The sequence below is a fragment of the Mercenaria mercenaria genome, chromosome 2 (genome assembly GCF_021730395.1).
Source record: "Mercenaria mercenaria strain notata chromosome 2, MADL_Memer_1, whole genome shotgun sequence".
NCBI classification, from domain to species: domain Eukaryota; kingdom Metazoa; phylum Mollusca; class Bivalvia; order Venerida; family Veneridae; genus Mercenaria; species Mercenaria mercenaria.
Genome location: NC_069362.1, coordinates 106,460,752 through 106,476,130, shown reverse-complemented (window position 1 = coordinate 106,476,130; position 15,379 = coordinate 106,460,752). Strand labels below are relative to the sequence as shown.

Sequence of the window (15,379 nt, the reverse complement as noted above, 5' to 3'; positions counted from 1 at the left end):
ACGAACCATTGTAAAATCTGGTATGCGAGAATGAGCTCACCTGGATCAAAGGCAGCAGAGAGTTGACATCAGCAGACAAGGGGATGACATCTGTATTTTGGAACAGAAGTTATGTAATCAAGAATTAACATCAGAGAGTTAAAACAATAAACATACAGTATTATGCTACAGAATTTCCAAAGTAGCAAATAAACTGATTATAAAGAATTTGTCACAAAATTTTAGATTTTGTAAGTTTCTTTTATTTTATGTAACAGTGACATATGTCAGTTTATTTCAGAGATTTTCTCACAACATGGTGGTAGCATTATTACAGAAATTTTTTTTTATATATTCACAACCTTAAAACTAAATATCATAGTAAAGGACCCGGCCTACAAAATTAAAGTGCGGCAAGAGCAAATCGGTAGAACGAATAGGGAAGAGCAGGGCAGATATCACAGAGTACATTTGAATGCATTTCAAGCTGCAGCAGTCACATATGCTAAGTGTGCCTTTGAACTGCTCCCACATTCCACGTAATCACCTGACCAAGCACTTCAGGTTTTACCTCTTACACAAACTAAAGTCTAAACTGTTTTATTAATTATGTAAGGCCACTCTCGTATTATAACAGATACTGGTTGCTCTGCTGTTAAAATGCAGTGATTCTAATCTAATCGCATGCGAAAGTCTGTTATCTAATAGATATAACCTCAATATTAGTACTGCATCATGTGAGGGGAAACATAACTAAGCATGTAGTGAGTATCTCGTCAGTGTGCTATGATCAATTTACTTAATAATACATTCTACATGAAAAGAGAGAGCTGAATTTATTAATTGAAAGACAAAATTGTACTGCAAGTTGACAATGCTTTAGACTTGCAACGTCTATTGAGATCAAGTAATCTGTAATAATATTTATTTCTCAGAAATCCCTTTTCTCTTCGTTAGAGTCAGAGATAAGAGATGTTGTACTTTTTCCAGAGAGAGCTATTAAGGACTCTTGCGACTGATGCTAGTCTAATTTCTGTAGCTTGTTTATTGCCTGAGAATACAATACCTAAAAATGTGACTTTGTTTAGTTGAGTTTTAGTAAAATCTGTGAAAAAATCCTTTGGAAGCATAGAATGCAACCAAGCAAAATGTTAGCAGACTCGATTTGACTGAGTCTGTTCAAGAAGGTAACTTACTAAATGTTACCGTTAAGATATTATAATTACATAAAATTTGTATGTAACTGCAAACACTGATATTGTCATGCTTTAAGATTAATAACTACTTTCGAGTGTTTGATAAGTGACTGATGTTATTTATAAACATATGACATTTTTTTTTTAACACAATGTAAATATATTGGAAGTATGAATAGTTGGAGCAAATTTTATCACTATTACAAATATGTATGTAAAAATGAGTTATTTAAATATGAAATACGTAGATTTTTTGGTATACAATTTTGAAAACTAAAAAAACAATTTGTTTTATTTCTTATGAAAAGTCCCATCTTTTACATAGTGTATAATTGAAGTGATATGTCAGTCAATTAAACTTGTTTAATTTGTTATGAAAAACTTCCGCTTTTATTATATTTGGAATTGAAATAACACGCGAATTATCCAGGTGACAATACCCGGAGGCAATAGATATCGGCATCGCAATATCATCAATAACGATCGATCACCAATACTATATAGCTGTTGACTCCCCTGATATCGAATTTTTGCCATATCAGTCCTGATGTCAATTCTTCCTCTTGTATAAGGCGCAACAGCCCGCCCACCCCGCCACTCCTTAGCACCGTCTTAACTCTTAAGTCTTACCAAAGCAATATATGTCGTTGCAATTCCAGCTTTAAATGGTGGAGGAGAACCCAATATTTGCTGCCCATTTTTTTCAGGTATTGGTAGAACCATGTTGTCAGACGTTCCGTTTACCAGCTTGATGGCTTCATTGCCTGACAAGATTCTACAACCAAATTGAGGTTTTGAACCCATACCGTTTAAAGGAAACCAGCTGGAGTGAGCGGCATTAATGAATGGTGGAGTCCCACTTGTAGTTTTAAAGAATATTTTAAGTATTGAACGCAGGTAAGAAAAAATATCGGCAGGCTGGGTTAATTGAGTGATTTCATTGGGAGGTAACGGGATGCAATGTGATGAATAAATATAATAAAACGGCGTTATTAGTAAACTTACCTTGACAAACAGAAAGCTATATAATATTACTATAGAATCTGAAACCAAACTTAATATGGTATATGTATAAATTCATTTTAAAACGTGTGGAATCTAGCATGTCAGTACAATCACTTGTTCTTTTTTGAACTTCCATCTGTTATTACTGATACAGAAGTTAACAACAGCAATTCGGAGTCGACTTACAAGAAACTTTCATCTTCTGCAAATGATGAACATTTTCAGGTTTTGCTAATAAAGGCTTACACTATTTACACATTAATGCAAGATCTTTATTAAATAAAATTCCAGAACTCAAGCTTATTGCTCAGAAAACCAATGCAACAGTTATTTCAGTTACTGACTCGTGGTTTGACGAATCTATTTCGGACGCAGAAATCCATATTCCTGGCTACCCGGTTATTCGTAGAGACCGTAACAGACAAGGAGGCGGCGTGTGTGTTTATATACCACAGTACTTTGCTTTTAACACCAGAACTGAAAAGTAACTCTCTCTTTAAAAACTATAGTGGTATTTTTAAACTGTTTGACATTGATCAGATAATCACTGAACCAACCAGAATTGGTCTTACATGTTCTAGTATCTTTGACCATATTTTATGTAACAAAAAATAAAGAAAAGATTTCTCAGTCTGGTGTAATACCTGTTGGTCTTAGTAATCACTCACTTATTTTTGGTACTAGAAAAAGTGGTTAAGTTAGAAGTTTTTCTAATAATACTTTAAAATTAAGGTCTTTGAAAAATTACAGTAAAGATCTCCTATTACAGAAGTTCCTTCTAGCAAACTGGAATTCTTGTTTCTTATCAGGCAATGTAAATTCCAGAGCCTGAAAACTCTTGGTTATTTAAACAGTAAGAAAGTGGTGTCGTTCAATAGACAGTGAAATTTATCATGATTCTTTTAAAGTTTGTAGTCGTTTAAATCATTTTTTCACTGGTATTGCCCCAGTTTTAATTCAAAAACTACCGAAAGCAAAGCACAAGTTCATTGTTGAATCTGAGTTTTTGTCAAGTTTCAATAAAAGAAAAGAACCCTGATAACAGGGAACTTCACTTGAAACATGTTTCCGAAGATTTTGTTCTTAAGGAGTTGCGTGCTTTGAATGCAAGTAAAAGTACAGGATTAGATGGCATACCTGCTGGGTTTTTAAGAGAAGGCGCTGATGTTTTGATATTTCCAATCACTTTTATTGTAAACCTGTCTATCTCTTGTTGTTCCTTCTGATTTTAAACAAGCTAGAGTCAAACCTTTACACAAGAAAGGCAGTACATTGGACGTAGGTAATTATAGACCTGTCAGCTTAAGTATTTTTCAAAAGTTTTAGAAAGGGCTGTCTACGCTCAATTGGAATCTTTTTTGACAAAGCAAAATTTTAATTATGATTATCAGTCAGGTTTAAGAAAGTCTTATTCCGCTGATAGTTGTTTGATTCAGTTGACAAACAGATCTCATTGTCATGGATTACTCGAAAGCTTTCGACAAGGTCGATCATCAATTTCTTCTCTATAAACTCATGAAACTTGGTGTCAACAAAACATCTCTATCTTGGATTCAATCTTTTTTTAGTAATCGTTCTCAATATGTAGTAGTTGAAGGCTCACACTCTGATTCTTTACCAGTTATGACGGAGGTTCCCCAGGTTCAGTGTTGGGTCCTTGTCTCTTCCTTTGTTTCATCAATGACTTTCCTGACCTTGTTTAAAGTAGAATACGCTTATTTGCTGATGACACCATCATATACCTCACTATCGACTCATTAGTAGACTCTTACAAACTTCAAGATGATTTGACAAAATTAGAAGAATGGGAACGTAAATGGTCTATGGAATTTAATCCTGATAAATGCGAAATCATAAGAATCTCTAAAAAAGAAAAAAATATCATCTTCCCATATAAATTACATTAAATCAAGAACTAAAAACCACAGAAAATGCTAAATATCTTGGGATTACTATTAGTGATGACTTAAGTTGGAAAAAACATATTGAAATTACATCTTCCAAAGCTTGTAACGCCCTCAGATTTATAAAAAGAAATGTACAATGTAACAATCATAATATCAAAGAAACTGCCTACAAAATATACGTTCGCAAACAATTAGAATACTGTAACACCATATGGCATCCATGGCAGAAACACTTGGCATATGAGATAGAAAAGGTACAAAGAGCTGCAGCCAGATATGTTATGAACGACTATTCATACCAAGCAGCGTAAGCTTAAAACTCTTAAATGGCAGACATTAGAACAAAGAAGATTACATGCATCTCTTATAATGTTGTATAAAATATCACACAACCTCGTCTCTGTAGATCATAATCACTTGACAACCTCTAGAAATTTAAACTTTATCATTCCGTCTTCAAGAACACAATATCACATGAACTCGTTTTTTCCCTGCACAATCAGATACTGGAACGCCTTATCTTATAACATCAAGGACAGTGTGAACCTTCAGTGCTTCACATCTGACACAGACTCGTATATGTACTAATGTCATCATCCTGATTTTAATTTTAACAAGCGTATATACTACTGCTCTTACTTTCTTAACATAAATATCATGTAACATAGCAACAAGCTTTTAACTACTACCTCGACCCCCAGTCATGATCAGAAAGTGATAGTTGTGAGTATTTCCGTAGATGTGGATGTATATGATTCATCTGTTAGATACTATTAAGTGGAATGCTTCAAAAATCATTATACAGGTATGATAATGTTAGACCTTCGAAAGCTTTTGATACAGTTAATTATGATCTCCTGTTTAGAAAATTACAGCTGATGGGGGTCAGGTAGGTCAATTCCATGGTTTAAGTCCTATCTTTTAGGTAGAGGTCAAGTCGTTAGTCTAGGAAAGTCAATGTCAAATGCTAACCCGGTTACTTGTGGTGTGCCTCAAGGCAGCTTATTAGGGCCCCTCCTGTTCCTATGCTATGTTAATGACATGATTACTAGCATAGATAAAGACTGTAGACTTATTTTATATGCTGATGATAGCACAATTTTGTTTAGTTATGAAAATCCAGATTTAATTTCTGTCAAGTACTGGAAAGTTGCTCAGACTGGTTAATAGACAATAAGTTATCCCTTAAGCTAGGTAAAACAGAATTCATTCTCTTTGGCCCAAAGCGAAAGCTAAGAAAGCTTGGACCAGCGTCGTCATAGTATAAATAATTCTTGTCAGGTCAAATACCTAGATTTATCAATAGACAATTTTTATCAGGTGTCCTAATATAGACAAAATAGATGTCTGGATTTTAACACAAGGAACTTTTATGTTCTGCACTTTTACAATGTCATTTTGTTTACTCTTGTTCGTCCTGGTATGAAGGTCTGAATAAAGGTTAAAAACACAAATTATAGGTGATGCAAAACAAAATTATTAGATTCATAAAAGGTTACTCTCCTAGGGATTCTGTTACTTGACAAGATTATGTGCACCTAAATATGTTAAATGTAAGAAATAGAGCGAAGCAACTACGACTCAATTATATGCATAGAGTGTTTTTTGTCCTTCATACTTGAGTGATAATTTTTCGTTCATTTCGCATGAACTTCGAAAAAAATAATTTCTTATCTTTACATTACATTTCCTTTCCATTTGAAAACATGATTATATTATAAATTGCATACATTTTGTCGCATTTAACATTGGCTATTCTGTTTACCAGATGGAACAACTGCGATGTCATCTCAGGAATATTCTCTCTGACTTTGCGCGGACGTCGTCAAAACAGTAGCCCGTTATCACTAAGCAGCGTTGTCGTATCTTTGGCGTCTTTTCTTTTGCTGTTCATACAAAATTTACGTGAAAATTATCATTAACAGTGTGATTTTCCAACAAAAATCAAGCACGTGCCCCTTTTTTTTTATTTTAATCAAGCAAATTAAACATGGAATCTGTACATTTAAACAAACATTATGGTATATGAATCTTATTGCTAAAGCTAATACTTCCTTAGTGTTCAAAACAAAAGTACAATTTGCGGGCGTTTACATAAAGCTTTAGAAACGTGTATGAATGCAATGAACGTAACGTGACACATGTGCAGCTGTAGCTGGATAAATTCGTAATTGTTAAATGTGGGTTGTCACATAATAAACAACTGACTGTGCATGAAGATGTGCATGTAAATATCCACTCGACTTTCATAGGTTATTATTATTTTTGTGTTACACCCGCATTCAAATGTAGTACCGTACTAGCTGCAACAATCGATGTACGCATTTTGTTGTGGTAGATATCTAGTTCATTGCAAAAAAAGGAAAGAAAAGAAAGAATTAAAAGAAAATAGCGCATACTGTGTTATCATGAAAATCTTACCCTCTCTTTGAACTTTTTTCAACCTAATATCCAACGCAATTTTAGCATATGTATATGCAATACCTTGAATAATTTAAAAAAAGAGTGTATAATTATGATCAAGATTCTGAATAATATATGCGTGAACACATACATTCGTATTATTGAGTAGTATGAACAAAATTTCGGTACTGCCTCTGCATTTTCGGAAGCATTTAGGCAGTAAGTAAGTAGCACTTAACTAATGATATAAACTTTGAAGACATTCTAATTTCAGTAATACTGCTTAAATTGTTTTTTTTTCAACGAAAGTTACAGCAAGAGAAACGGCACAGTTTTGTGTATCACATATATGTATAGGGATATAAAAAGTTAACGAACATACGGACAGTGGTGAGTCGAAGTATTTTTGTAAGTATGTGTGCGAAACAACATTTTTAACTAAATAGTTTTCTGTTTAATTTACAGATGCAATCAAAAGCAAGCTTCAAGTATTTTATATTTTCAGCCGAGCTGATTAACATAAAGTATTATTATTATGTAAGCTCTGAAATAATGTATAAAACAGCATACATTATTTGCTGATATTTTTGTTTAAACTTTAAGATCTTTCTTAATAATTCCTAACAATCAGCATTTAGCATTATACAGAAAAGGGGATTGAGTTACTAATTTATACGACCGTTTCCATATCTTAAACAAAAACAAGACGTCACTACACATATATAAGAATTATGCCACATTCCTTAGATGGTATCAATGGATCATAGTTAGTTCCATCGACGCCGCAACACAATATCTCCAATATCTCCTTGATTTCTATTTACATGTAAAACAATACCATTGATATAATACACCATTCTAAATTTTTTTGCGAGACCTCCTTGGCCAAGCTGCTAATGTCGCTGACTTCAAATCACTTGCCCCTCACCGATGTGGGTTCGAGCCTCACTTTGGGCATGAAATTCTTCACGTGAGGAAGCTACCCAACTGGCTTACAGAATGCCGGTGGTTCTATCCAGGTACCCGCCGGTGATGAAATAATACCTAGAGAGGCACCTATACCTGGTAGGTTGCTATATGATCTATAACTGCTTCGGTGTGACGCTAAACCAACATGATTCCGATAATCTCCTCCAAAATCAATCGTTTGGAAATAAATTCTGTTTTGCAGCGACCAATATAGGTTTTCACTGCATAAAGTCATAACAGACCGATATTGTTTGCGGCTAGGGTTCATTTACCAAAAAAAAAATAAGATCACGTGAGACTTTCATGGTTTTAAGAAAGGAAGGCCACATTTTTGGGACCACATTTACTTCATAGATGGGCACTATTTATAGAACTACAAATCTGCCGATAGCCAGTCGGATGCCTTTCTTACAATTTTGTGTGATACGTACCCATTGGCGTTGAGCGCAGTGATTATAGGTCAAGGCAAAAAGGGGAAAGTGGTTCATCTCATATATATTTTCCACATATATATATTTACAGATTACACAAGATGGAAGGTCAAACGAGTCCTGATCAAATCATTCACGATATTGGTGGATGTGGACGGTATCAGATTCGAATGAGTGTTATAGTTCACGTAATGAAAACTATCGTCTGCTTTACTATAATGTCTATGATAATAATGTCTGCAACACCGCCTTGGTGGTGCGAGGACAAAAACGCTTTGTTGATGAATAACATTACGTCATGTAAACAGATTGAAAACGGAAGTGAAGTAACTGTATGTCCAGCGAAGTCATGTTATGGGGTTAACACCACTAAATGCTCTAGTTTTGCCTTCGGTAGCCGGATGAAAACCATCGTAAGTGAGGTAGGTGAAAGATCTATTGAGCAATAACTACATATTTTTGTTATTTTATAAGGTAAATTCTTGAGAAATAAAGATTTGTTTCTTTTTTGGACCGTTTCCTTCAATTTGATTGGCTAACAGATTTTTTTACAAGAGTGCAAAACAAATTTATTCGGATATTTGTGCTGCTTCCGATGTTGGACTACTTTTTCAAGTCACTTTTTATTATACTGCCAGTACAGAGATTTGAAATAATTTGAAAACAATGACTATAAAAAGAAGCAAAAGTAATAAATGTCATATTTATTTTTGTTTAACACACATTTAAAACCCGAAACCTCGTACAAATATCTAAAAATATGACATTCATTCCTTTAGTAAATTCAAATATGAAATGTAAATGATGAATTCTACATTGTATGATTCAAATCAATAAATTTCTGGGCTAATAAATGATACTGAAAAGTCATCATTCCACTGTATAGATATCAGTTAATAAGGTGATTGTATGTATTCTTATTTTGTCACTTTTCAAGTTTTAAAGATTTTTATCATTAAATCTGTAATAAGTTCAAAAATACCAAATTCCTTTTTTTCCAGTTTAACCTGGTATGTGAACGTGATTACATCCCTAGTACAATAATGACTCTCCAACTGGCAGGGGTTCTTGCTGGCAACGTCTTAGCGGGACAAACGGCAGATTTGATTGGGAGGAAACCACCATTCTTCGCATCCATAGTGCTAATTACTTTGGCCAATCTTGTAGGTTTCCTGTCGGTGAACTGGATAATGTTTGGAGTTGCGAGGCTTTTTGTTGGTATGGGAGCTGGCTTCTTCCTTACCACGCAGTACAGCCTCTTGTCGGAGTTTTCTCTGTCAAAATGGAGGGTTTGGATAATTGGATTTCCCTCCTGGCCTATAGAACAATGCGTCCTGGCGTTATGCGCGTGGCTTATTCAGGATTGGAGATATTTACAGTTAATGATTGCAATAATGGGAGTTCCTTGTCTTTTCGCTTGGTTGTACGTAGATAGTTTTGTTTGGTTTAAATTTTTTAAATGCGCAATATGATGTTTGATCCTCTAACACTGTAACTTTCTTTTTCTCTCTCTCTCTTAAAATTCCGCGTTGTTTTTGAAAATTAAGATTATGTGCATATATTTACATATTCTTTTAAAGGTCTCTGGTTCTGACAGTAGGACCTTTTAAAAAGTCAAATTTTTCATAAACAATAAATGACGCTTTTAATGTCCAAAATGGTTTTCAAATGGAAATACCTTATCGGAATCGTTTTAACATTAAACTTCAGATCTATTACGTAATTTAACATTCATACAGTTCATCTTAACCACCAGAAGTTCTGTAGAATGGTGCATAAAAACACATGATAGTCTCGATTAAAGCGAAATCCAGAAGTAGTTTTCTTGCAAAAAATGTAGATCACATCTGATGCAAATACAAGAATTAACATCTTATGAGTTAAATTCTTTATGTTTTGTTTGCACATATTCTGAGATCCGTATAATAAAATGAGACACGTATAATGCATCATCGTATAATAAGTAGATTTTACACATCTACAGCGTGATTCCAGAAAGTTTCCGATGGTACATTGCCCACGATAAGCCAGAAAAAGCAAGGGCCATTATCGAGAAGGTTGCAGTCTACAATGGTAGACCTGACTTCGATGTTAGCGAACATCTTGTAAAACCAGAGGGCAAAAGTGACAGAAAATATACTTTTATCGATTTATTCAGATCCAAGAAGCTGATCAAGATTTCCGTTTTGTCGTCTTTTAATTGGTAAGCTCGCTACGGTTGTCACACATGTACATGTCTTATCCATTAAGCTGTATTTAAAACAAATATAAGGTTTGCTCGACATACTCCTAGTGTCTACGTTATAATGGTATGACGCTTATCTTTGCTTTCAGTTTTCTTCTTCTTAAGTGCCGCCTGCATACTGCCCTTTCATAAAGTATTTTAACTGAATCTGTTACATTATGTTACATCCGTTTGTATCAGAATAATAATACATTGTACATACATTATCATGCATATCTGTAACATGTTTCATTTATTGCGAAAACGTAATGAAAATATATTTATGACCACAATTCTTGGATGAATTATTAGTAATTTCATGTAACTCAAGTTGTCTAGTTAAACAGACTCAGTTCTAAAATATTGTACATGTATTAGCATTCTTTTTGTTATTCAGGGTAGGTCTGGGACTTATTTCCTATGGTATCAGCTATGGTGTTCAGTCTTTGTCAGGAAACCTATATTTGAACTTCTTCTTGTTTGCCCTGACGGGTATACCATCCAAGGCAATTGCACTGTGGCTCCAAAATAAGTATGAATTATTTTATAACCCCAAGGCGGAGACATAGTAGTCCGCCTGTCCGCCCGTCGTCGGTTCGTTTCCGGTCGATAACTGATGAACACTTAGGCCTACAGGCATCAAATGTCATAGGACAGAGAATTGCCCGTGGTCATTAGAAGAATTTTATTGCTTTGGGGTCAGTTGAGTGACGGTCAAGGTCACAGTGACCTTGAGAGTGAAAACGGTTTTCGATCGATAACTGATGAACGCTTTGGTCTAAAGGCGTCATACTTCTTAGGATGGTTGCATGCGGTCAGTAGATGACCTCTAGTTTTTCTTGGGTCAGTTGGTCAAAGGATAAAGGTCATAACAATCTCGAGAGGCCATCATAAGGAGCATGCGTGTTTACCAAACACATCTTGTTCGTTTTACATTTACAAGATTTATTTCCTCTGCACATATCCATGAATTGTTCAGCGTTCTATATCATAAAACTCACAGTTTATGCTTGACAAGTGGTACTAGACAAATGGGGTTTGTCAGTGGCTTCATTGCCGATATATTTGTTATATCTGTTCCATATGATACTTACACTTTTTCATATTCCGTTGATCTGAATGTACTATTGTTACGTCCTTTGAAGATTTGCGCAGTAATAAAACATTTGATGAATGATTTTACTTAAATGTTTACTTGTTTACTTGAACCATACTCCTCATAAAATAAACAAACGTGTTTGAAAACATGGACGGTTCCAAACTGAAGGAGCTCTATATGTCACGGTATAGAACTTGAAATATATTAAAACGGAGAGAAAGTGTGTAGGCGGCCGGGTAGCTCAGTCGATAGAGCATCGGAACGGTATTCCGAGGCCCCGGGTTCGAACAAAGCATCTCCTGAAGCTCTTTATATTGTACGTGTTAGTCCTAAAGAAATCAACAAAAGCAAAACAAAACAAACACGAAAAACAAAACAAAGCAAAAGTTTAATAAAGAGAATTAACTTCTTGAGGAGTAGTGTTTAGATTACAAGGAGTTATCTAACATAATCTGTTTCAGATTTGGAAGACGATCGACCTCCATTTTGTGTTACACCATTGTCGCTATCAGTGGATTTGTTGTTGGCATTGTTCAGACAATAGGTATCAGTTTTAAATTTTAGTGAAGTTTTTGTCACGGCTAATCAAAATCATATCGGCTCAGTTGGTTTGAAACTTACATTTTTGGTTCTAATAGAACTAAAATATCGTTAAATAACGAAAGCTTCGAGAAATTATTCTCGGAAACGGATCAGTAATAATTCTGTTTAATCCAGAACTTATATACCGCTTAGATTTGGACTTTAAATTTCTCTCATTTTTTAAAAAACATCTTTTCATGAATTTAGCTAAAAATATTGGTATGCTACAGTAAAACACTGCAACATTTCAGCAGTTCGCATGTTTTTAGCGGAGGTTACATGGATTTGAAATTTTAGAGATTTGAGGTCTAAGTCTAAATTTCAGACATTAATCCTTATCATGCTAATTTTCTATAAAGGACTGGTCCATCTTCCAATTTGGACCGTACCATTAACTGTTAAAAGGGGTGTTTACCAAAAAGGTACTGGCTGAATAGCGAACAGTGCAGATCATAATATCCGTGCAGTCTGATCTTGGTCAGCACTGGTCGCAAAGGCAGAATCAATCATGTCCAGCATGATAAGGGTTAAACGTTGATGACTATCGGTCCGGTCCACTAGTGCATGCAGTGTTCACCTTATATTTGAATAAATTACCATCATATACGCTCTAGTAATGGTAGAGGCGTGGCTATTTATTTTTAGTATTAAGGACACGGACAATGAACAATGACAAAAACAATTGGTTGTCTTAAAAAAAGACAAAGCACTATAATATGCTGTCTTAATTTGTCACCTATTTTCGCGCGTATAACTTCAATGGTTTTGTATCAGAGTATGTTTATCTGTAAAATGTAAAAATCATCGAAGAAAACTGTGCAATGCACAAATTTCAACAATTCTTAGCATGCCACTCAGTGATTTAAATTTCAGATTAGTTATAAGTCAAACACCTGTCGATCAATTTCAAGTGCAGATATTCAAATTTTTACCAACAGATGCTCCAAATAAAGACTCTTTGACCAACGGATTCGCCTTGCTGGCACACACTGGTATCGCTACTGCATGGGGACCTGTGCAGACAATGACTATAGAACTATATCCTACTGTCATCAGGTAATTGGTTTAAAATTGCCAGAAAACTAAGTATAACGTTAATGTGTTTCGTTGTTTGTTTTCTTTTTCTCTGGAAATTAACATTATGTTTTCCATAAATCGTATTTCTACTTCAACCATCCTATGCCTTTGTAAACTACATGTTTATTACTAAGCTATATCAATGAAAAACGGTACTGTTATACACAACATGCATATACGTTGCCGGTCGTTATCAGTCAGTGACGTGTATATCTTGCTATGATGTCCTCAACCGTTTATAGTTACTCTATTCTCTTGCTAAGGGGAATCTTATTAAACGCCCGTTTTTGGAAAAGCGCGGACGTATTCTGTGATGGCGCGTGCGTCTGACCGAGCTTACATTTGCTTACTTAGGTAGCTATAGGAACAATAGTTAACTGTACTTTTTCTTTGATGTCATTCATTCCGTAAACGTTTATGCAGCTAGTTTTCTTTTATATGGCTAAAAGAACAATAGAGAGAACAAATGAGTAGCCACATAAATACCCTCCGCCCGTCCGTCCGTCATATTTTTTTGTCCGGAGCAAAACTCAAAAACAATTTAATGTAATAATTTTAAACTAGGCATATAGGTAGATGACGATAAGACAATGTTCAGAGCATAAACCAGGTCGGTTGGTCAAAGATCTGTCACAAACGGAGCTCAGAAGTCGAATTTGACCCTCATATTTCGTGTCCGGAACATAACTTAATACATATATAACATTCAAGGTATTGACTTCAATCTTGGCATATATATATATATATATATATATATATATATATATATATATATAGGTAGTGGCAATAAGACGATGTAGAGAGTGTTTGAACCAAGTCTATAGGTGAAAGTTCAAGGTCATAACAATGTCAAATCTGTCCGTCATATTTTGTGTCCAGAACATAACTTAATAACCATTCGAAGTATTGACTTCGATCTTGGCATGTAGGTAGGTGGCAATGAGACAATGTGCCGATCGCATGAAGTTGGTCAGTAGGTCAAAGACCAGGGTCACCTAAACGGCTCAAATCTGCCCTTTGTATTAAACAATCCATATCAATCATCCACACACGTGCATATAAATGCCATACGCCAAACTTCCCCTCTCCCCATCCCTAAAAAATCTTTAATTTTCTTCTTCCTAAGTATTCCACCACGGCTGCGTCAAACCACGCCCACCCCCACTCTCCTCCCCACCCCAAACACAACCCCCCACCCCCCAAAAAAATCTTTAAATTCTACTTCCTCATCCTCTGTGCTAGAACTTTGGGCGTATCAGCTGTTGTATTAAACTATGATATCATTTCAGAAATATTGCTTTTGGAAGTTTGAGCGTAACTGGTAGAATTGGCGCAATGGTTGGACCACAACTTGTGTATCTGGTAAATATTTTTTTATTGCTTTATAGAATCACATGACATTAAATTGCTCCATAAGCGTACATAATTATATCTTACACTACTATATGACTCTCTTATCTGTTATGATGCAATAAGTATAAACTGATGTTGCTTTAAACAGATCTGATTTTTTGTGATTCATTTGATGTTTCTACATATTTGATCTTTATTTGTAGAATGCGCATGTACCTGGATTGTTGTATTACGCATGCGCCGCTGCTTCTGTGCTGTGTGTTATTGGAAGTTTCGGACTTCCGGAAACTATGGACGCCAACCTTAGTGACAAGATTGGAGAGAAAAGGGGTCACTTGATAAAAGAAAACGGCAGCCAAGTTGTTTAAACAAAATATTGTACACTAAACTTATAGACACACTACTGATTTGTCATGAAATGCTTTAAAAACGAATGTTTTAAAGGTTTTGTGGTAGAGACGGCATCAAACATTTTATGCATATTTGTATAGCAATAATTTAGATTGATACAGTAAATCACATAAAAAAGATGTCAAGGTGTAGTAATTCATAGGAATTTGAAATGTAATCACAAGTGCTTAAATGGTGAACATCTATCACAAAAGCTACCGACGATAATTTCGATCAACTTGCAATATTTCGAGAGCCAGTAAGTAAGCTTCCCATTTGGTTACTGGCTTTTAAATCTGGGGGAAGTTAAAACAAAAAAATTAAATGTCCTTTGAGTTGATATAGTTAAAATTTGTTTGTTATTTGGGTTAAGCGCTATTTTTCAACAGCAGTTCAATTATGTAACGGCCTGCAGTTAACCAAACCAGTGTTCCTGGATTCTGTACCAGTAATAACTGCAAGTAACTGCCAACTTCCCCACATCACGGCTACTAAACCCTAGCGCCACCACCAAAAAGTGGTGATAAGGGAAAGAACTATTGAAATTTCCGTGGTGCAGCTATCACCGGTGTAAAAATATAAACAGGTGAGTAAAATTTATATTTTACGTTACATTTTCGTTGATATAAATCATTTAAAAAATCGGAGAATGTAGTGCCGCGTAAGAACATTATTACTACAAGTTGACTGTAATTTCGTTAAGATATTATGTAAATTGTGGTGCCAAGAGCTTTTCTCCTGATTTCGGCGTTTGTAAATTTTGA

The 15,379-nt window shown here is 35.0% G+C and overlaps 1 protein-coding gene across 4 annotated transcripts; it reads left to right on the top strand.

Annotated features, from left to right (window-relative positions):
- The first annotated feature begins 6,635 nt into the window (after nt 1–6,635).
- On the top strand, nt 6,636–15,127 carry LOC123562428 (solute carrier family 22 member 4-like). 4 transcript variants are annotated; one of them, XM_053537447.1, is made up of 9 exons: nt 6,636–6,713; nt 7,982–8,312; nt 8,892–9,313; nt 9,875–10,093; nt 10,512–10,646; nt 11,675–11,757; nt 12,734–12,851; nt 14,162–14,234; nt 14,429–15,127. In XM_053537447.1, exons 1-9 carry the CDS (start codon nt 6,661–6,663, stop codon nt 14,591–14,593), a joined length of 1,599 nt encoding a protein of 532 aa, XP_053393422.1. In that variant the 5' UTR covers nt 6,636–6,660; the 3' UTR covers nt 14,594–15,127. The 4 variants fall into 4 exon arrangements, with proteins under 4 accessions (XP_053393422.1, XP_053393425.1, XP_053393423.1 ...); XM_053537450.1 differs by lacking the exon at nt 6,636–6,713 and adding an exon at nt 6,720–6,898 and having other exon boundaries at nt 14,429–15,123; XM_053537448.1 differs by lacking the exon at nt 6,636–6,713 and adding an exon at nt 6,720–6,880 and having other exon boundaries at nt 14,429–15,121.
- Nucleotides 15,128–15,379: the final 252 nt, after the last annotated feature.

Excerpts from the sequence above, each read along its gene's own strand:
- LOC123562428 (XM_053537447.1), top strand. The coding sequence starts at position 6,661 with ATGAACAAAATTTCGGTACTGCCTCTGCATTTTCGGAAGCATTTAGGC. Across the intron at positions 6,714-7,981 it reads CGGAAGCATTTAGGCAGTAA|ATTACACAAGATGGAAGGTC; the intron begins GTAAGTAGCACT and ends ATATATTTACAG. Across the intron at positions 8,313-8,891 it reads TGAAAACCATCGTAAGTGAG|TTTAACCTGGTATGTGAACG; the intron begins GTAGGTGAAAGA and ends CTTTTTTTCCAG.